The sequence below is a fragment of the Procambarus clarkii genome, chromosome 22 (genome assembly GCF_040958095.1).
Source record: "Procambarus clarkii isolate CNS0578487 chromosome 22, FALCON_Pclarkii_2.0, whole genome shotgun sequence".
NCBI lineage: Eukaryota > Metazoa > Arthropoda > Malacostraca > Decapoda > Cambaridae > Procambarus > Procambarus clarkii.
Genome location: NC_091171.1, coordinates 36,773,730 through 36,795,540, shown reverse-complemented (window position 1 = coordinate 36,795,540; position 21,811 = coordinate 36,773,730). Strand labels below are relative to the sequence as shown.

General features: G+C 40.3%; 1 protein-coding gene across 1 annotated transcript; it reads right to left on the bottom strand.

Moving 5' to 3' along the window:
- Positions 1-120: 120 nt before the first annotated feature.
- Phax (phosphorylated adaptor for RNA export) lies at positions 121-21,348 on the bottom strand. The gene is made up of 9 exons (XM_045743675.2): positions 21,191-21,348; positions 17,241-17,410; positions 15,489-15,594; positions 14,784-14,986; positions 12,484-12,650; positions 10,379-10,470; positions 5,597-5,771; positions 4,366-4,505; positions 121-4,136 (listed from the first exon to the last, which is right to left on the bottom strand). The coding sequence occupies exons 1-9, from the start codon at positions 21,242-21,244 to the stop codon at positions 3,906-3,908; spliced, it is 1,338 nt and encodes a 445-aa protein (XP_045599631.2). The 5' UTR covers positions 21,245-21,348; the 3' UTR covers positions 121-3,905.
- Positions 21,349-21,811: the final 463 nt, after the last annotated feature.

The window sequence follows — 21,811 nt, the reverse complement described above, 5'->3', positions numbered from 1 at the left end:
TCCTTGTGAAATAAGATTTACAGCAACTTTAGTAGAGATTACAAACCCCTCGACTTAATTTTACATAAACAAACATTACAGTAAGTAGATCATAACAAATGTGAATTTAAAATGCAACAGTTTTTCAAATGTTATTCATTTATTTTTTATTCAGAGTACAGAATGATAAAGATCAACTAAGAATCTTGTGTACAACCTTAAACTACTGTACAAGTAAAAATGAACACAAAATCCTATATTAAGCAGTTGAGAAATAAAAATGGGATCTGAAGAGACAACACATTACATATGATTAACTATTCACAGAAAAAACACCAAAATACAGTATATGTAAATTATGAAAATGAGTAAATGATTGAAACAGTATCATGAAATCTCAAGAACATGGCGAATCTGAGAAAATATTGAGACCAGACGAACATTGAGATCAAACCCATCTCTCAGGACTCCCTAGACGCACTCCCTATCATTGTCCAGTTGGAAGGCGTGTGCTTGGGAGTTCACGGACGTGGGTTCGATCCCATTTTATGGCCACGATATTTTCTTGAAATATTTGAAGTTTCAGTGGACTCCCTAATGAATATGCCAGAATGAAAAGTAGTGAACTTCAGAATATAATTACAAGTGCCACATTTCAAAACAATGAAGCAAAACATAATAAGACACACTGTCTACAAATCTTATACCACTTGCAAATATACGTGCCTACCAGTGTCAATGTGTTCACATTACCAATGGTGCTTCTAGGCTTCCATCAATGCCGGGTGGAGGGGGTCCATGTAAACGAGTGACCAACATTAAAATGGTGTAGTACCCAAGATCACCTACCCAGGTACACATGCTTAACCAGTGATGCAGACATCATTCACTGCACCTTGGTGTCTATATACACTGACCAGTATTTTCATATTCTAGACATTAAGATACACAGTTTACCCATCCTGAACTACAATTCAATTTATAATTGCTACCAGGGTGGGATTCCGGCTCTGAACCCAATGGAACTAGTGATCAGTGTAAAAAATCATTCACAACCAGGTCAAAATCTGTGATTCGATATATCAAGCAACTTCAAGCCACAAATATAAACCAAGTCTTCATTAGAAAGCACATACAGTACCACATTCTTATCCGTGTACGTGAGAAAGTATGATTCAAATAAGCGCTTCTCAAATCTGTCCACTATTTGGATACCCCCACCCAAAAAATATTTATTATACATGCAAATGCCTTACTGTATTTCTTGCAAAATCTCCAACACATCTCTTATTTCCTCTGTGTTGTTATTTTAGTGTAAACTCTTGTTTTCAGCAGTAAATTTTGTAAATTATACATCCTATAGTATACAAGATTTTTCCAAATTCCAAGGGATCTGGCCACGAAATCTGGGCAAGATCTTCATGAAATTTTTTTCACAAAAATAGTGACAAGTCCCCTTAGGTAAATGACAATATAATGACAAAATCAATAGTGATTAAACATGGCTCAGGCACACTTTACCCACCGGCAAACTTCGCTCTTCGTCTTCCTAGTCCAACATGCAGGACAGATTAGTAATTTTGTCTCCTCTTTCCTTAACCCTTCCTTAATAACCTTGGATGCCCAAACTTCTATAAATACCTTAAGAGTGTCAAACTTTCATTTGTACCCTAGTGTCCATTTTCCGTTAATGCCCTGCGGTGTCTGCTTACCCCAGCATAAAAAAAATTAAAAAAATCAATCTCTTTACATTCATATATGTAATTTAATGGATGTATGTCAAAAGTGAAATATCTTGGGATTTTCAGCATTAATGTGTCATCGTGATGCATAGTGCTGAAAAGAATACAAATTTTCTATTGCTTGGTGAATGGATTGTGTGGAATGTTGAAATGCACCAGGATATTGACACAGGGTTAAACAAGAATAATATTTACCCCTTCTTGTTCAGCAAGAAGGGTAGGACAGTATTTTAAATGGGCATGTAGAGAAATGAAGAAATTAAAGTGTGCTGGAAGTTGGCAAACTACAAAACACACACATTAAGTCTTCAGTATAACACCCTTACCTAGCAAGTAAAAAATATTTTTTAAATAAATTTTAGTATGCCATTCATTGGCCCTGTTTTACATGACACTTATTCTAAATAACTATTTTGGAATTAACAACAATAATCCAAGAAGCGTAGCTTTCAGAATAAAATTAAGAATAAAATTTAATTAAATTCACGACAATTTAATTAAAATAATCAAAATACCTAAATAAAATAATCAATAAAAATGTGTCCTTCACAGTACCCAACTCTACATTACATCAAGGATTAAATACAACACAGTGATGAACTCAGTCTAGTATTGCAAGTTGACATGGATTACTTCTGTAAATAAAACCATTCATTAAACACAAAAATCAAGAATCTTTCAGGACTAAACAAATTGCTAGAAACTGTTCCCTTCAAATTTGCTTTTATGATGATGTAAAAATGTGAAACATACTTTGCATCTGTATATCTCCAAATCAAAACTTCAGCTGCAAACAGTTGATACGACTCAAACACATGTTTCTTCAGCCAACACCAACAGACACACCATCTCGCATGCAAATATCACCTCTCTCTCTCCAAACCAACCACCTCGGTTACCTAGAAGCACACACATATACCCCATCACAAGCATACCCTTCATCAACACTTCATACTATACTCGTACATCATACTATACTCGTACATCATACTATACTCGTACATCATACTATACTCGTACATCTCATGACATTTCTGGTTTATCAGACCAGCATCCCAATTCAATCTGTACCATGTACCCGACATTCCTACTACACGCACACACACAGTTTACTGTATACACTTTCACTTTACATCAATATTTTAAGAGTTAATGTACTAATAATGTTAATGTCTGCTTGTACTGTTACTCATTTTTTATTTATACATTTTCTGCAATGTATATAATTCCAGCAATGTTGAATTATAGAGTAATTTATAAGCAATACAGTATTCATATTAAAAAAAAAATATAAAAGTATTTAAAAACAAAATGTATATTCAAACATTATAACTGTGTCATTAGTACTTTCATCGTCAATACAGATACTGAGAGAGATCAGTAGCTAAAAGTGCGCATAAAATTTTTCCATTCCCAAATCTTCCATTGGAGTCCTGAATTTTGTTTTTATCAAGCTGCCTACTATTAAGCTTCATTTTATACAGCATTCTCATTTGAAAGGTATACACTCTTGCCAGTCAGGTCGCACAAAATATATAAACCCAAGGATGCATTCTCCTTAACCCTTAAATGACTTCAATCACTACAGTATCTGCAATTACTTCCTGTGCTATAATCAGCATATGCCATTTTTATTTGATCAATAATTTTGTGAATTATTATTTCATGCACACCATGATGTGGGACCTTCAATTACGTGAGCCGCTTAAGGGTAATTGAACTACTTTCAAACCCAACACACTCTTGAGGCACTTGCACTTCAGCAGATGGTACAATGGTATTTTAGCAAATGATGTCCCATGCTACAATGACACCCCTAGCAGGAAATGCTGGTGCTATAATAACACCCTAGCAGGTAAGGCTGATGCTATAAGGACACCCTAGCAAGTAAGGCTGATGCTACAATGAGAGCAAGAATCACGATGTTACATCTGAACCATTAGAGCGAATGCTTCCCTTACCATGAAGAACATCCACTAATGAGGTCAGAAACTGAAGAGCCCTAGGCAAATGGCTAAATAGAAAGGCCTCAGCTGTAACTTTTGGAAACAAAACATTTATTTCACACTTCGTGAGAGAAATGCCAAATATCAGCAGACTTCCTTCGTAACTCAACAAAACAATTAAACTAGTGTTATAAAAAGTGATAACCCATAAATTCACTCTAGAAGAGTCTGGATGGCATCAGAAGAGCTCCATCTCATCGGTGGTGTGGATGTCAAGGAAATCTTCATCGTACACTTCAGCCGTTCTATCTTCCAATTTAGCTGCCCGAGGGTCACCCTGAACGTTCAAGAAGCCTCCATTAAATGTGTCCAGAGAGGAGTCTGGCTTACATGTTCTTGGGTCAGCCACAACTGGAGGCGTGGAAATGGATACCAGATCGGGCAATGCTGAAGGTGACAGCTGATTAATCTGAAGAGAGAGAGAGAGAGAGGAGCAATTAATAATCTTCAACCTGGCAGACCATCCTGTGTGTTTCACTGTCACGTTTCCAAATGACTTTCACAATTTCTTTGGTCACATATGCTTGCTCAGATTTCGTAGCATTGAAAATATTAAACTGGATAATAATAATAAGTAGGTTATAAAATGTCTAAGGAAAACAAAAATGGAAATAAAAAAATTGTCAATCAAATGTTACCAGAGAGCCAGCAAGGTCCTCCTCTTCATTATCCGATGGTTGTGGTGAGGTGACTGGCGTTGAGCCGGGGCACTTGGCTCCCCCAGGGTCATCTGAGAAGAGTCCCCCTAGATGCAAACCTTCCTCAGTGACATCTTCCCCTGTGTGGAAAAAAAAAAAAAAATAAATAAATAAATAAATAAAATATATAAATAATGAAACAGGTACATAATTTCACACACTCCCCTCCAATGCTTAAACCTCTGAATGTATGTGTTAAATGTTGAGCAAAACAGTCTCGTACAGGGATAAATGAAGATAGAACCATCCTGTAGCACTGAGGTATAATGCGCGCCATCACGTCTCCTGAGCAATTTCAACGGGGTTTGAGACCTGGACAGGGAGGATTGCCAGGTCACTAACACTGAATTCTTTATCCCTGGTCACCCAGCAGTAATTAAGAACATAGTTGTAAACTGATCAGAGGGTCATGCTCCATGAAAACTGGTACAGTGGGCTCCAATCCTGCTAACAAAGTCCTAATACTGTATAATAAACAAACAGGAGCACACACACACACACACACAATGTCAAACTCCTCACTATCATCTCTCACTTTCATAAGGCTAGGGAAGCATCAGCCCTTCAAGAATAGAAGAGAAAATAAGACAAGAACAAACCTATCCTCCCAAAAAATCCCCCACTCATTATCCACATCCTCTGCACTATATACAGCTGCAACATCTACAGCCATTGATGTCAGGATGCTTCATCACACAACCCTTTTGCCTGATACACATGGACACAGCAAATAGGACAGTACTATGCAAAATGTTACAACATCTTTTAAACTTATCCAGTGATCCAAATAATATATAATCCAGTGATCCAAAAATTATATGCAGGCGATGAGTCACAATAACGTGGCTGAAGAATGTTGACCAGACCACACATTAGAAGGTGAAGGGACGACGTCGTTTCGGTCCGTCCTGGACCATTCTCAAGTCGATTCAAGTCAAATCACAAGACAATCAACTTGAGAATGGTCCATAACGGACCGAAACGTCGTCGTCCCTTCACCTTCTAGTGTGTGGTCTGGTCAACATCCAAAAACCATTACGTTACCTAGCAACTTATTCAATATTTCAACAACCATGTTTCCAAACCAGTATTAACTCAGGACTTTTCTTAAATCACATCTTATCAGATTTAAATCCATTACACTTAAATATGTCCCATGGTAAATACTTGCCCTGCGGCTTTGATTCATGTCTTTCACGTTTACGGTGAGCTCTCTTGCGTTTTCTCCACTGCTGTGATGAATCTTCTTGTGGGAATATTTTTAGCATATCAGCTTTCTCTATGCTTGGAAGGTTCTTCAGTAGTTGCAAGTACACTCCCCCAGATGTTCTTCTTCTGGAGCCATTCTGCCAATAACATTTTGTATGTAAAAGTTATTTCTGAAGTACACAAAAACAAATTAAAACAAAATAACAAAATAACCTTTAAAACTATATTAAGGGAATATACCCTCATATTTTCTGAAAATATTCAACAAAAATAAAAAATTTAGAAAAATATCTAGGAAAATCTGCTCGCTTCTGGCAACACCATGGTAGATTCCTCATTTTTCTATCAGTTATATTAATAAAAATATGGGTAATATAACCCCCATCCACATCAAAAATGACACTTGCGCATCATGTGTTCCATTAGCAATGCGTAACTTTGTTAAAAAATCTCACAACTTTTGTGAAGTAAATTAATTCAATAAATTTAATTATTCAATATTTAAAATAGTGCCAGTTTAAACATCATATCCTAAACATTTCAGTGGCCAATAACAGTCAGATAGAGGGAATACCTGCCAACAAACTTTAAATATTTCACAACAAAATTTTCAGTCTTATTTAGCCATAAGTAAGTCTTAAGCCATGGCAAAGACAAGACTACTCACAATAATACAAATTTCATGTTCAGAAAATAAAATAACTGACCTGGCCTGACAGGCCTGACAAGGAAAGACCCAATATATATGTGTAAGTGAATTAAAAAACAAATTTTCAAATGTAACCTTTCACAAGGTATGCTGTATACAATGTTCTGTTCAATGTATAGCAGAACACTGTATACAGAACCTTGAAAAAAGGATGTAGGTTACATCCAAAAATTTGGTTCTGAATACACTTGCATATATATATATTGGGTCTTTCCTTTATCTTCATTCAAGCACTACAACATTATAATATGTTTCTCCATAACTAACCTGTTAAACTGACTTTTGTTTTTTATCTTTACTGACAATTGCAACAAGTGCATAAATTCAATGAAAATGTTCAAAACATTCAATAAACATTCACTGACATATCTACCATGTGAAACAGGTATTTCTGGCCTGCACAAAGCAATAATATAAAAAAATCAGAATTTCCTCAGCCATTGACAACACAATGAAATGGAAGGAATGTTTTAAGAAATGTTCTTGGCAATCTGTGCTGTAAATTAAGTGAAAGCTGGAACAGAGGAAGTTTTCAAGAGAGCTGGACAGGTTTATGCCGGGGTAACTGGAGCAGCCAGGCTGTGATAGCTCTGTGGGGCTTCAGGATATGAAGACAAACAGCCTCACAGACAATCACTACGGAAGGCTGCCCAATGGCCAGACTGCACACACACACAGTGAGCGACCTCTTAAAGCCCTCCATATACCATATATTTGTATTAAATCACCCCAAAATCACCAAATCGATTTAGTACTTTACAGTAATTTCTAGCCTATCGTATTTTGTCATCATTTTTACTGTCTTGTGATTTTAGCAGCACAGTGATCTTTATTCTGTACTCGCCTAGTTGTGCTTGTGGGTGTTGAGCTCTAGCTCTTTAGTCCCAACTTTAAACTGTCAATCAAATGGTGTACAGATTCTGGAGCCTATTGGGCTCTCATCAAATCTACATTTGAAGCTGTGTATGGAGTCTGCCTCCACCACATCACTGCCTAATGCATTCCATTTGTTAACTACTCTGACACTGAAAAAATTATTTTTAATGTGTCTGGCTCATTTGGGTACTAAGTTTCCACCTGTGTCCCCTTGTTCGTGTTCCACCAATGCTAAATAGTTCGACTTTGTCCACCCTGTCAATTTCGCTGACAATTTTGTACATGGTTATCATGTCTCTCCTTACTCATCTGTGTTCCAGGAACATTAGGTTTGGCTCCTGTAGCCTTTCCTCGTAGCTCATACCGCCCAGTTCTGGGACTAGTATGGTAGCATACCTCTGAATCTTCTCTGACTTTGTCTTGTGTTTAACTAGGTATGGACTCCAAGCTGGAACTGCATACTCCAGGATTGGTTTGATATAAGTGGTATACAGGGTCCTGAACGATTCCTTACACAAGTTTCCAACAAACCTGTGTTGGTGTGCCATTACCTCTCATTGCTTGAAAATGTGCTGTGCATTCATTATTCCTTTACAGTGTGACACTTGAATAAACTACAGTATAAGGGACAGAGCCAATTTGTTGCATGGGGTATTTTGTTTAATCTGTCAGGTCTACTTTATTATTATTTTTTCTGCCACTGAAATGAACAAACAGGTTTGCTTTATGATAAACAAATCCTATATAAAAAATGATTTTGTACAGTCCAGCACAATAAAGTAAAAAATGTTGACACGACCATGTACGACAAAAATTCTCCACGGGGAAGCACCACAGGGCTTCAACAAGCAGTGAGGCCAAGAGAAAACGTTGTGATGAATTTTAAACAAAATTCTTCACAAGTTCAGCTTATTAAGGAAGTTAAAACTGGAATTCCTAGGTTGTGTGTGCCAAATACAAAGTTAGTAAAACCACTCTTCATGATATACTGAAGGCCAAAAACAAGATTTTTGCAAGTTATGGCAAAAGTAAGTGTCAAGAGAGAGAGAGAGTGATGAAGCAATGCGCAATAGAAAAATTGTTAGTAGTACTCATGTTAAAAGTGCTGATGAGGCTATCTGGGAATGGTATAGGCAGACATGTGATGAATCAAAGAAGCCAGTGCTGGGATGGCTAATTAAGGAAAAAGCCAAGCATTTTTACCAACAAACAAAGCTTTGTGATTATTGTGAGTACAGTGATGGATGGCTTTAAGGTTCGTCATGGTATTAGATGTGTTAAATTCAAGGTGAAAAGCAATCTACTGATGCAAGAAGTGCAGAGGAATGTGTGTCGAAATTTGAGAAAGATCAAGCAGGACAATTCTTCATCCCCCGAGCAAATTTATAATGCCAACGAAACAAGCTTGTACTGGCGTAAGTTGGATGGTTATACACACACACGCTCATCAGGATGAAAGTGATGGTTCAGCTGGGCTCAAGGCAAATAAAGAAAGGCACTTTGTCATGCAAAAGCAGCTGGTAAACACAAATTAAAATTATTCGCTACAGGTATTGGCAAAAGTGCAATCCAAGGGTATTAACAATATTATCCCTGTAATTTATTATCCCTGTGAAAAAACATTTAAACAGCAGTGGCTTGCCAGAGAACAGTAAAAATTATGCTCTTTCTTGATAATAGCTCAACCCATCCACGTGAAGATGGGCTAGTATGTTTGGTACATTTTTGCCTCCCAACACAACTTCCTTGATTCAACCCATGGATCAAGGAATAATTTCAAACCTTAAACTCCACCTCAAAACTAAATTTGACAGACAATTCAATGCAAAGAAGGGTAACATCAAGGAATTCATGAAAACATTTACTATAAAGTCAGCTAGCAATGTTGATAGCTAAGCAATCAACATTGAAGCATGCCTGGAACAAACTTTAGCCTGCAGCTGATTTGTTTCCTGGCAACGGTGACAACAATACTGCAGAGTTTGAAGGATTTGGTGGAAAGAAAGAAAGTGAGGTAAAGAAATTAAAACAAGACAAGAACAAAAACTCCTTGCAATGTTAAAGGAATAAACAAACAAGTTCGACAACTGAAAAATGAACTGATTGCGGCCAAACTTGAGGAAGAAGTGGATGCATGGATCAAGCGAGATCGAGATGTCAATACTTCACCAAGCACGTCTGACGATATCATTAATTTGGCGACAGAAAATAGCTAAATGAATTTGCAGGATTCAGAAGATTAGTAAGAGGAGGAGGAGGAAGGCAGAGCAACTCGAGCAAGCATAGCAGAGGTAAGGAAGAGCTTTGAAACCATTTTAAAGTTCATGGAGAGAAGATTTGGTGTCATTTTACAGATTTTACACAGTTTTCAAAAATGCAAAGAGGTGGCTTGAGACAATTAATACTCTTAAAGAGACTTTTGAGAGGGCTTCCAAGAGAGCTCGCACTGAAGTCTCTTGTGTTCCTCCGCCATGTAACTCTCAACCCTAAACATCTTGGGCTCAACCTCAACATCTCAGCTTCAACCCTCAATTAACACCCCCATAATCACCTAGCTATCATTCCAAGATTATATGTGGAGAAACATATGGACACTGGTGAGTGCCCATATTTATCGTTATTGTATTATTGTACTGTACCAATATTTTTTTTTTAAGTATCTCGTGAAACAATAATGTATTGTTATGTACAGTACCTTTGTACAATTGTTTTTAATTTTTTTGAGACTGGGGGGAGGGGGGTAATTTGACCACATGTCCAGACATGACTACACATCCACTCGCAATTGGAACAGAGGTGTTCAGAAGGGAGAATATTGAGTGTACTATACAGTACTGTTAGTCACAATATGATATTCTTTAAGTAAAAAATAGTTTTATAATTTGTATTGTTATATTTAAAATTATTATATATGTTGTACAGTATTTAATTATGCACGGAGATCACTTCTATGATTTTCTATAAGCTACAAAAATATGTGAGTAAGAATACAAAAATTAAACATATCATAAAAACCAAATTCATCCCAAATCCAGATTAGGTCCAGAATGATAAAGTTCAAATTTTTTGGAGGTTGCACTGCATGCCTCCAAAATATACATAAATATATTAAATACACATTTAATGTTATTGTATACATGAAAAGAAACGGAGACTCACCATAATCATAAGTCCACCTTCACGTTCCAATGTTTGTGTCTGTCTGTAGAGCTCCACAGCTTTCTCACGACCCAAGACCTCCACAACTCGTACTGAAGACAACATTTAGCATCAAAGAATGAGTATATACAAACAAGAGGCCTTAAACTAATGACCTATGCCCTGACACGTCTGCAAACTGCTGTAAACGATAATCAAAAATAGGAGTGAAACATCTAGAGAAGTAACTTTGTAACCCAGGACAACACGGTTTCAGAGGGGACAATGCATGCATGACAAACAACATGAATTCTACGACAGTCACCAAGACGCGATAGGAGAGAAGGGTGGGTGGACTGTATCTTGTACGTTGCCAAAAACTCTGACACATTGTTTAAAATAAATTCTCATTAACCGTTGATTGCTTAGGGAGGAGGAGAAGTATTTTGTCCTATGTTACCTCCCATAAAAAAGCTTGGCTTTAGTTTTGGATAGTATCAAAATATGTGCTACGTATGTACCTATATTTCAAGTCATTTGAATGGTCTGATTTGAATGTATTTTTTTGTAAAGTAAAAACTTGTTTGCCAAGTTAAGGGGGAAAGTGATAGACTGCTATTTTACATTTCTGTTTGTCAAACTTTAGTTATGAAGAACTACTCTCCCTCACATGTTTTCTGTACATAATTCTGTCAATATATATTGCTGGTGGGAAGAGTTAATTAACTATAGAAATACTGCTATAGTTAGCACCTCATCAAGATATGGGTATGACCAGGACAACCCTCCAATCCAGTTACTTAGAAAAGCCTATTAATTTAAGTACTGGCTGTTAAGTGGATCTATGCCTGACAGTAAGTAGGTCAAGTTTTTGATGGTCTAGCCATTGATATACAATTCATTAACTTTTGCAGTGGTTGAAAATGTATAACGAGCATACAGCAGTTTGGTTGGGGTTGCTCTGAGCCAGAGCTGCTGACGAACACAGAACTAGTTCTGAGGTGGACCTTGTGACCCCATGCTCCCCCCACCCAATGTCATTAAGTTGGCAGACTATTATTCTTGTGATCAATATTTAGGAAACCCACGTAGGAGACAAAATTACAAAACTAGTATTCCTGACATACATTCACTATAAGAATGAAAAGCAAGCAGAAATAATCGAGAAGGAGCATGAGTGGATACCTAGAGCATACCTGGAAAGAGTTCTGGGAGTTCTTCTACTCCCGAGCCCGGCCTGAGGCCAGGCTCGACTTGTGATAACTTGTGATAAAAGATGGATAAGGAAAGCACCTTGCAGAGAGGGAATGGTTATATTGAGAAGAACTGTCAGAGCGCATCCATTAGACATGTTCTTGCAGGAAGTGCCAGATCATCTGGGTTGCAATGAATATGTGCGCCTGAAGGCCGTTCAAAGTAATGACCTTTTAGATCAAGTTATCATAAGACAAACCTGGCCCAAGGTCAAGCTCAATAGTACAAGAACTCTCAAAACCAATAACAGGTACATACAAGGGCAGAAAGCAGAGCCCTGCAGGGCTCTGCTCTGCTCTATCTTAGATTACAAACAGTAGGAATACAAAGTGAAAGACCTTTCTCATGAGGCACGCTCATGCATGTCAATATTTGCAGTTGATTCATAGCTTATAAAGAGGGGTAAGGACAGAGGAAGACTGCAGGCTGCTGCAACTTCAGAAATAAGCAAACAAATAGCTACTAGAATTCAGTCCCAGCAAAGGCTAGGAAATGAAACAGGGAAGTAAGGTAAGAGACCAGATGGAAATTGCAGCAGAAGAGAAAGGTAACTACAGGAATTTTAAAAAGAAGAAAGTGCTAAGCCAATATGATTATACAGTACAGCATTTGTAGGGAATATGACAAAAAGGAGTGGGATAGGAGGAAGGGGGTGGAGGAACAGTGCCCAGCTACTTGGACCATAGGGATTAAATGCCAACCCTGCAAGATGTGAAGCCACTACTCCATCGACCAGTCCAAGTGATTGGGATTAAGATGTAGGGTCAACACCAGCTTTCAAAATATAAATATTGAGAAAGCTAATTCTTTAATATGAATAGATATTTCTAATTAATATTTGTAATAAAAATGATGGCAAGTCCTTTACATACCTATTAGTTCTGGCTTCCTTTCCATTAAACCCACTGCTAAGGCATGACCAACTTCTTCATCAGTCATACCCTCTGTCACACACACATCCACCAAGTTCCGCTGCCCACTTTTCGTTTTCGTTTTCTTGTAGCCGATTCTCTCTTTTACATGTCTCTTTCTGTTCAGTCTGTTGAAACATTAATGCTGAATTAGCCAAGTGATTTGATCAATAAACATAATATACTGCATGTTTATATAGTAATTTCAACCGTGAGAGGTATCCCTCTACACCAAGTACATTGTTTCCACCATCCAAGATTCAAAAGGGACATCTGAATAGAAACTAACAGAACATCAAAAATTTAAAGTATACATTATATCAATATAGAATGGAAACAACAAAGGAGACCGTCAGCAACTTAACCCTCAAATAGCGCCTGACTATTTAGCATGTGTCACCCACAGGCGCATAAAAAAAAAAAAAAATCTAAACCTGTTAATTTGTGTTCACTGATCATGGGAAAAATAATAAAAAAAATCCTAAGTGGCATATATTGCCTGCTATAGGGCGGGGAAGTCTGGCAAAAAACAGGCGCTGACTCAGCGTGTGTCCCAGACGGTCTGTTGCTCACCAGCTGTCAGGCCGGAGTTGCCACAAAGAGATAATTACCTAATTATTTCAATTTCTCTGATTTTTCATATTTTTTTGCTGTAATATTATTCAATAGTGTGTAGTGTGATATATTTATATAATAAAATGAGTGAATCATCGCTGTACTCAAAAATATGGTGTGCATATTGTTGATTAAATTATGTTCATCAAACAGTGAACAAATACTTTGTTGGTTATTACACTATATACACAGGTTATATATAAGTATCTGCATGTTTTGTTCACCATAACGAACCACTAAGTTGCTATTATGAGTCAAAAAGTAACGAGGAGTGACTGCCACACACCAGCCAGCCAGCCACTCCCTCAACACCTCACTCGCCCACACTCTCCTCCCACCATACTGTTTTTGCTTTTATTCACTATATACATACGTTATATATAAGTATCTCCATTCGTGTTCACCATAACGAACCACTACGTTGGCATGCTGAGTGGCAGTGGCAGTCCGCCACTGGCTGCTACTTCCTCCTTCCCTCAAGTCACCTGACTCACCGACATTCTCCTTCCACAATACTGTTTTTGCTTTTATTCACTATATACAGACGCTATATATAAGTATCTACATTCGTGTTCACCATAACGAACCACTAAGTTGGTATGCTGAATGGCAGTGGCAGCCCGCCACTGGCTGCCACTCCCTCCCTCACCTCACTTGCCACCATTCTCCTCCCACCATACTGTTTTTGCTTTTATATACAGACGTTATATATAAGTATTTACATGTTTTGTTCACCATAACTGTACATCTAAGCTTGTATGGTGAGTAAAGGCACAAAGACGTAGCTACTCACACAGTCAGCTGGTGGCGGCCGCCTTCAAGGCCAGACACACTAATATTTCTCCTCCAGCAATACTGTTTGTAGAGTTATTACGCTATATACACACATTATATACAAGTATCTACCTGTTTTATTCACCATACAGTACTTGTACAAGTAAACTGGTATGGTGCCTAAAGACCATAGTGGTCACCAGTAAACAACATGATAAGTCGTACAGACGACGCACCTCCCTCACCAAAATGGCGGCTCCCAACCTATTCCTATTTATACCCTCTATACACACGCTATATATAAGTATCTACATTTGTGTTCACCATAGCGAACCACTAAGCTGGTATGGTGAGTGCAGTCAATAAAAGGTGACCACACACAGTCAGAAGATGACGCCACAACCCTCCCTCCCACAGCATTACTGCTCCCTCCATGGAGCACAGCGCTAAATATCACCACAATCCTGCTATTATCAGAACCCTGGTCAGTTTTATCACAGTCAGGGGGGCTTCTGTAATAATATCATTGCTAAATAATAGCAAGAACGTGTATATTATGGCATTTTTAGGCGATGCTGTGGTCACAAGCTGAACAGCAGTGCTGTGAGCTCATGCTACATGCATCAGGCTTGGTTGCTCACTCAATACTGAAGCCCCTCACACCCGGGAATTTGGCCCACGATTTAAAAAAAAAAATGGCGTCTGTTTACAAGAGCCCTGATGAAGGTGTGGTGAACCCCGTGTATCCGCGGGCTGTTTAAATCATGCACAGTACTCCAAAACATCATATGATGCCGAGCGCAATTTACTGCAAGTCACTCAACGCATCATATGATGTCTTGCGCAACTAAAAGGTTAAGGACATAACTTGCCTTTTCTTCTTTGTGTCTTCATTTTCATCTTCCTGCTCATTATCCTCATGTTCTTCCTCCCCCTCCTCTTCCTCCTCTGCCGAATCATCCAGTTCAATGCCTCGGGCTTTTAAGGCTTGTGTGTAATCGTAGCTTTCAACATTGCGATCACCCTGATCCAGTCTCCGTTTAAGACCAAAGCCCCCTATTTCTCGAGAGAGGTCCTAAGTGAGCAAGAAGAATTTGATAAGTTCAAACATTTTCTAGAAAAACCTAAATTTGTTAAAGATTTGAATTAAATCCAAATCTTGGGTGTTTTCCACCCCAAATAATCTGTTAATCTCTATTTCTTCACTGAAATTATTACAAATATTTATTTTATGTCAATGTAAAGATGTTTAAACTTCATTTACAGCTAACATGTTTTGTAAGCATCTTAAGAGTGAAAAGAATTTATCCCAATATTTTGCACAATAATACTTGGGTGAGTTTTGTTATGAAAATTATGATTTTTTTTAATTATCCCAGAGCAGATACTCACATGAAGTACAGGGAAATCCTAGGTTAATCCATCCTATGTTAACCCATCTCATGACACTGACATGCTATATAATCTAACAACAATTCTGTCAATCAGTCTTCTGCCAAAACTATGTCAATTCACTTTATAACAAACCAATGTTAGTCCATCCTAAGAATAGGTTAACTTTAATTAAAATACTTTACCTGCTCCTCCATTACAGTCGACCAAATATTGTTACGACGTCGAGGTTTTGCAATTTGTCTTGCCTCATTTGTTGCATTATCAATGGCCCAGCCCTTGGGGTCATGGCTGCAGGATAATAAGAATAATAAATAAACCCAAGACACATATGATAGACACAAAGCCATATGATGGGATCTAACCAGCATCCCTATCTGGATGAAACTGGCACACAGTTTCTTGGTTATCTTTCAAAAGTTTCACAGAAACGTTAGCGTTTTCTTTTGCAAACAGTGGTAGATGGTTGGAAGAAATTAAGTGAGAAGGTGGGAGAGGCTAACACCGTCAGTAGTTTCAAGTCGTTATTTGACAAAGAGTATCGGGAAGATGGGACATCACGAGAGTAGTCTCATCCTGTAACTATACTTTGGTTATTGCTTAAGTAATTACACTCTTTGACCAAGATATACAGAAGAAAAATAAAATAATTTTTGTGGAGAATGTTTGAAGGAAAAATTAAAGAAAAAGGCATATATGAGCTCAGAGAAGTACAGTACTGTCTAAGCTCACTTATTCGGACTACAGTATATGCGAAGGACCCCCTCACCGGATAAGCCAGATATCTGGATAGGCAGAATTCTTACAGGGGAAGTCGAAAAATAACCAAAATAATAAATCCCAAAATAAAACTAATATGAATTTCGACACGCTATAAATCAAAAACAAAATTTAAAATTTATTTTAATAAAATTTTAGAATTTTAAAGAGAAAGGTCAGCTTACATTGTTGTAGTCTGTGTTCTTGTTTGATACTGTAGACATTGAAATGTGTTCTTGAAAATTTACATAACCAAACCTCTGGTTATCCGGGTTTATGTCCGGATATGGCGAAGTTTTGCCACAAAATTATCCGGATGCAATTTTGACCGGATAACCCAAATACAGTATAAGATTAAGTGAAATCTGGATAAGCGAGCGCATACAGTAAATATGTATCATAATATGAATGCATAGTAGGAGTTGTGTGAATAACTAATACTGTAAATGTAAATATCAAGAGAAAGCATTAAACTTAGTACTGTATCACTATATAACACTTGGGAGGAATAAGATGACAAGGAGCCAGAACATAAGAACATTGAGAGAACAGTGCCCAACCATTTGGACAATCAGGGGGATTGAACGCTGACCCTGCAAGAAGTGACACCACCATTCTTCCAACCAGCCCAAGTGTATGGATTACATGAGGAGCAACAGATAACAGGATTAATAAGGTTGAGTGTGCAATAGTGAGTGTAAGCAGTGAGAGATGCCAATTGGCAAGGGAAGGCTGAAGAATGTATATAAACACTAATGATATCTCATTCCTGCAAATCAAATAAAAATTGCATAGCCATATTTTGGCTCAAATTTCTTGTTGATACCTAAAATATCCATGAATAAGATTCTTTGAAAATACAGTCTAGTATATTACAAGGCAAGATGATAATACAGATAATACATTACCAACTACAGGTAGTTACTTAGTTTTATTAAAAAAATTTAATCATAAACTATTATACTGTACATTAATACCCATCCACTATACCAACATTGATTCTCGAAAGTTATGGTATGCTTTCAAAATTTGAGAGTAAACTATTCAACCGGTAAGCCAAGACAACAACATAATTCAATAGTTTTTTATTGATAAAACTATATATTTTGCATATTTGTAAGCATTCAATTTTACCTTTGAAAACTTAATAAATACTGAAGATGACTCTGAGAATTTACCTTTCTGTGTAACAAGTATCCATTTTGCTGATGTTGGGCCGTTTACGTTTGGCAGACATTGGCGTATCCGAGTCGGAATCCGAGGAATATTCTTCATCGCTGGAGGGCATATGACGGGCAACATGACGATAGTGTGAAGAATCAGGACGAGTAACAGGCTTGTATGCTAGCTGTAGAGCAGGGTGGAGATACAATATTACATTATTTTTCAATTAATTAAAATTTGATGAACTATGAATTGATAATATAAATTCAATTTTTTCTGACTTACAAACAGTACTATAGGTAAATATAATAAATACAGTACTAATAGGTAAATACCACGAAACAAAAAACCAGCGTTCAATGTAATGAAACGCCATTTTCTGGGCGAGACCCGGAGACTCCCTGGAGCTATACCGGGCTGATGTGTATATATTAGACTGTGGAAATTGTCAATCGGTGGAGTTCTAGCCTACCGGGGACCATGAGCCAGACCTTGCCCCCCCCCCTCCCCAGAGAGGAACAAGGATCTATGGCCTATAGACTCCCCCATGTAGCTGGAAGCAGTCTACCAGGTCAAGCACCCAGAAAGGTAGGAATCCCAAAGCAAACTACAGCTGGTTAAAAATTACAAACCGAAAGCTGAACGAGCAAGCAAAACTCCCCAATCAGAAAACAAGCAAACAAGCATGACATCACCACAGCCGCTGCATTGCTGTCTGTGCAGTTCCCCCCCCCCCCCTCCCCAGGAGGGGGAAGGGGAAAGGGCCCCCAGACCTCCCGCACCAGCTTCCCAACTCCAGTTCTGAGGCTGATGCCTTGAGTGGCGGCCAATCGATTCTGGTTCCATCCTTTCAGCAGTGCTGTGCGTTAAGGTGTTCCTCTGCTGTGTGGTGGTGTGCGAGTTAGGTGTAATTCAAGAAGTAATGGGGCTGCTTGCGCCTAGGGTCACCTTCCCTAGGTGCCCTGTAAGTACTGCCCTTGCAGTTTGGGGTTACCTTCCACAAACTGTTCAAGGACTACCTCCACAGCATTCTTTTGCTGCTTGGTGACTGCCTGCACTGGGGTCAGCTGGAGTTTTCCTACCACTGTTTGGGCTTGGGTAGGAGGTAGTATTGTCGTTGGCTGGGGCACAGGGTACTGTGCCCCACATCTTATTATAAGGTCTTATTATAAGCATATTATAAGACCTTATAATAGGCATAGCAGCCAGTTCTGTTCCTCCTGGAGACTGTGCTTTTGTGGGGTGTTTCTTTTCTTTTGCCTGGTGGGAGGGTCTGTCTGGTGTGGCTGTAGGACCACTCATTATTTTGGTGGCCCTCCGCTAGGTCCCCGTGATTGCACACGTCGCAGGGGTTCAACATTGTTTGTTAGTTTGGTAGTTCTGGGTTAACTGGTTAGCAGTACCTTGCCTGGGCTTCTCTTAGCAGTCAGCCTAAGGGCCCTGGAAAACCCCATTGGAGTTCATTGGTCAAATGGATGCGTCTTTTGAGTCTCATCTCGCTTTGTGAGAGTTTGAAGGTTGCTCTGTCCTCTGGTCTCAAGAGTGACACTCACCATTTTTGCCTCCTCCATGCTGCCTGTTGGGTCAATAACACCTTTGACCCGGAGTCTTGCGAGTGGTGTTCCTTACTTGTACTCCAGTTCACGTAATCCTCTGATACTGATATTCGGGTGCAGGCAGCTTCTGCGTTGCATGCGAGGTTTAGGTTGCTGCAACGCACTTGGTTGGTTGCCTTTCCGGATACCTCGTGGCTACCCCACTTGGGTTATAGGGACCCAGACTTGGGGGCGTTAGTAGCCTTGACTTTGGTTTCGTCCATGCCCCCCTTGTCCGTTCCCTGCTGTAGTTCATCCTGATTCCCCTTCCCCCCTCCCTGCCCCCAGTTCCCAAAGATCTGAGGGTTTTAGAGTTGGGGCGGGGCTTTCTTGGTGGCGAGACTCGGGCAGTCCTGACATGGAGGATCCCGGGGTTGGGGAGGAGTTGACTTGGGGGGCTTGGGCCCCATTTGACCCCGCTTGGGTGTTGGTACCCTCGGCATGGGACTTCTTGTTACAGAGGAAGGGATTTTCGTGTCCCACATCCCTGTATGAGTTTGATGCGAGTTCAGCTCCTCCCCGGGTTCGGTTCCGGGTTTCTCTCTGTTCTTCCGTTCCCTCCTTCCAGAGCTTTTCAGTTTCCTGCATCCTGCCTAGGAAAGTTCGGGAGGCCCTTGCAGCTTACCTCCTGCAAGACCCGGATTACGCCTCAATAATCGATTCATCTTCTTTTGAGTTTGGGTCCTCTTTTCCTTGCTGTGTGTGCTACGAGGGGGAGTCATCCTGGCTAGCAGACTACCCTTTCTTTTCATTGGGGGGGGGGGCATGGCATGCATTGTCGGACCCACACACTTGAATGGCGGAAGTTGACTACGGTCATTCAGGTTTACCCAAGGGGGCGAGTTGGATAACCTCAATGTGTGCTTGTTTGCCCCTGTGCTTTCTCGGGATGTTGGCCGGGTGCAGCTTCACATGCAGGTTCCCTCCCTTCCGGCGTCCCTGGTAGCTGAGGACTTGCGCGCCCGTGGGCATTTGGCTTCGGTCTTGCTCTTCTTTTCCCTGCAGGAGCTGTCTTCGGACTGGCTCGAGGAGGATGTGGAGGAGCTGGGTTCTGGGTCAGCGTCCGGTGCGCTTGCCTTGGCGGCTCGGGCCCTCGACTGTCTTATTGAATGGTGTCTCTGTACTTTGCTTCTCGCCTCGCGTGCCAACAAGTGGTGCTCGTCCACTCTTTGGAATCTGCTTTGCCACTGACTTTTAGATTTTTGTCCCATTTTTGTCCATTGCTGTTTGCAGAGTCTGCGGTCATAACGCCATGCAACTTCAAATATATTGTGGGCCTTCCAAGAAGGTATCATCTTGAAGGAAGGCCAGAAAACTACTACAGGTAGTTTACAGGTTGAACCTGAATTACTTAAACCTGACATGTCCAAACTTAGCACTACCAAACCCAACACACCCAAACATCATGTATCCTATGTGTAAATTCACTTTTTAAATATACTTACTCAAACCTTGTGTACCCAAACTTGGTGGACCCCAACCCAGCGCTCTCCATCCCGGCGCTCCCCATCCAGACACTCCCCATCCAGACGCTCCTCAACTTGACACACCTCAACCTGACATAACCGAGCCTGATTTACCCAAATCTGGCTCTGCTAAACCCAATATACCAAAACATCACCAAACCTAACCTAACTCATCGAGAAAGTCCTTGTAGTGTAGTGGCAAGACACTCACCTGGCGTTTCGCGAGCACTTTGTCCTGGGTTCGTATCCTGGCCGGGGAGGATTTACTGGGCATCAATCCTTAACTGTAGCCTCTGTTTACTTAACAGTAACATGGATACCTAATTGTTAAACGATTTGGCGGGGTTGTAATCCAAGGAACACAGGATTAATGAATTGCCCGAAATGCTATGCGTTCTAGTAACTGTACAGGAATGTAAGAACTTGTATATATAAATAAAATAAAATAAACAAATAAAATAAAGCGGGAAGTAGCAGAAAAAAAAACAATCTGGAACCTGCTCACCGCTCTCAGCTTCTAGACCCGGCTCCAGAATAGGCAAGAACCCGGCTGGTGGCGGTGGCATGGGGCTGTAAACTACCAATGTGCCGAGAGGTCTAGTAGGCAGTGTGGTAATAGGCTGAGGGGAAGCGGGGTCAGGCAGGCTAGGCTAAGGGGAGGGAGAACAGGCAGGCTAGGCTAAGGGAAGGAGGGGGGCAGACAGGCTAGGCTAAGGGGGGAAAGGGATGGCAGCCTATGGCTGAGGGCTGCTATACTGGTCATAACCCAAGGAAAGGGGGGAAAGGGGGAGGTGGTGTACACTACCAGCATGGCCAGAGGTCTAGCAGGGAGTTGTGGGGGTAGGGGGCTGAGGGGCGGCCTAAGGGCTAAAGGGGGCGACAACCCCTCCCTACGACACTCACGTCAAAGCCCTCATCGTTGCCATCGGACACCTCCCCTTCCTCCTTGTCGTCCATGGCGCCGCCGTGGTGGTGGGTGAGCCCTCGTGCACTGGGCCTGCTCCTCCCGCCTCCGTCGCTCTCACCAGCCACAAACAAACGTAAACAACGACACCTGAAGGCAGCCAAGCGCACCATTTCCCCCCCACACCCCCCCCCCCACCCAACCAACCCAAATCCCCTCAAAGGGCCTCTTATTTAGAAACCCTTCACTGCATGCACCCTTATTCTGATCCCCCTATTAGAACCCTTATTTTGGCTCCCCTCGACTGAGCCCTCGTTCTACCTCCGCCTCATCCCGTCATTTTGCCCGAAACGCATTGCGTACTAGTGGCTTTAGGCATTGTATGTACTAGCTCTATCTATATATCAATCCATTAATGTAACATCACTTGTATGTATATACCTTACCTGAATAAACAACTGAATCTGAACCCTTATTATGATTCCCCCTCACACTTCACACACCCCCATCGCTGAACCCTCGATTTGAACCCCCATGCATACTCTCATATTGACCTCCCCTCACTGTTCTCTCAGTCTGACCCCCACTCACTGTACTCTCATTCTGACCCCCTCACTGTA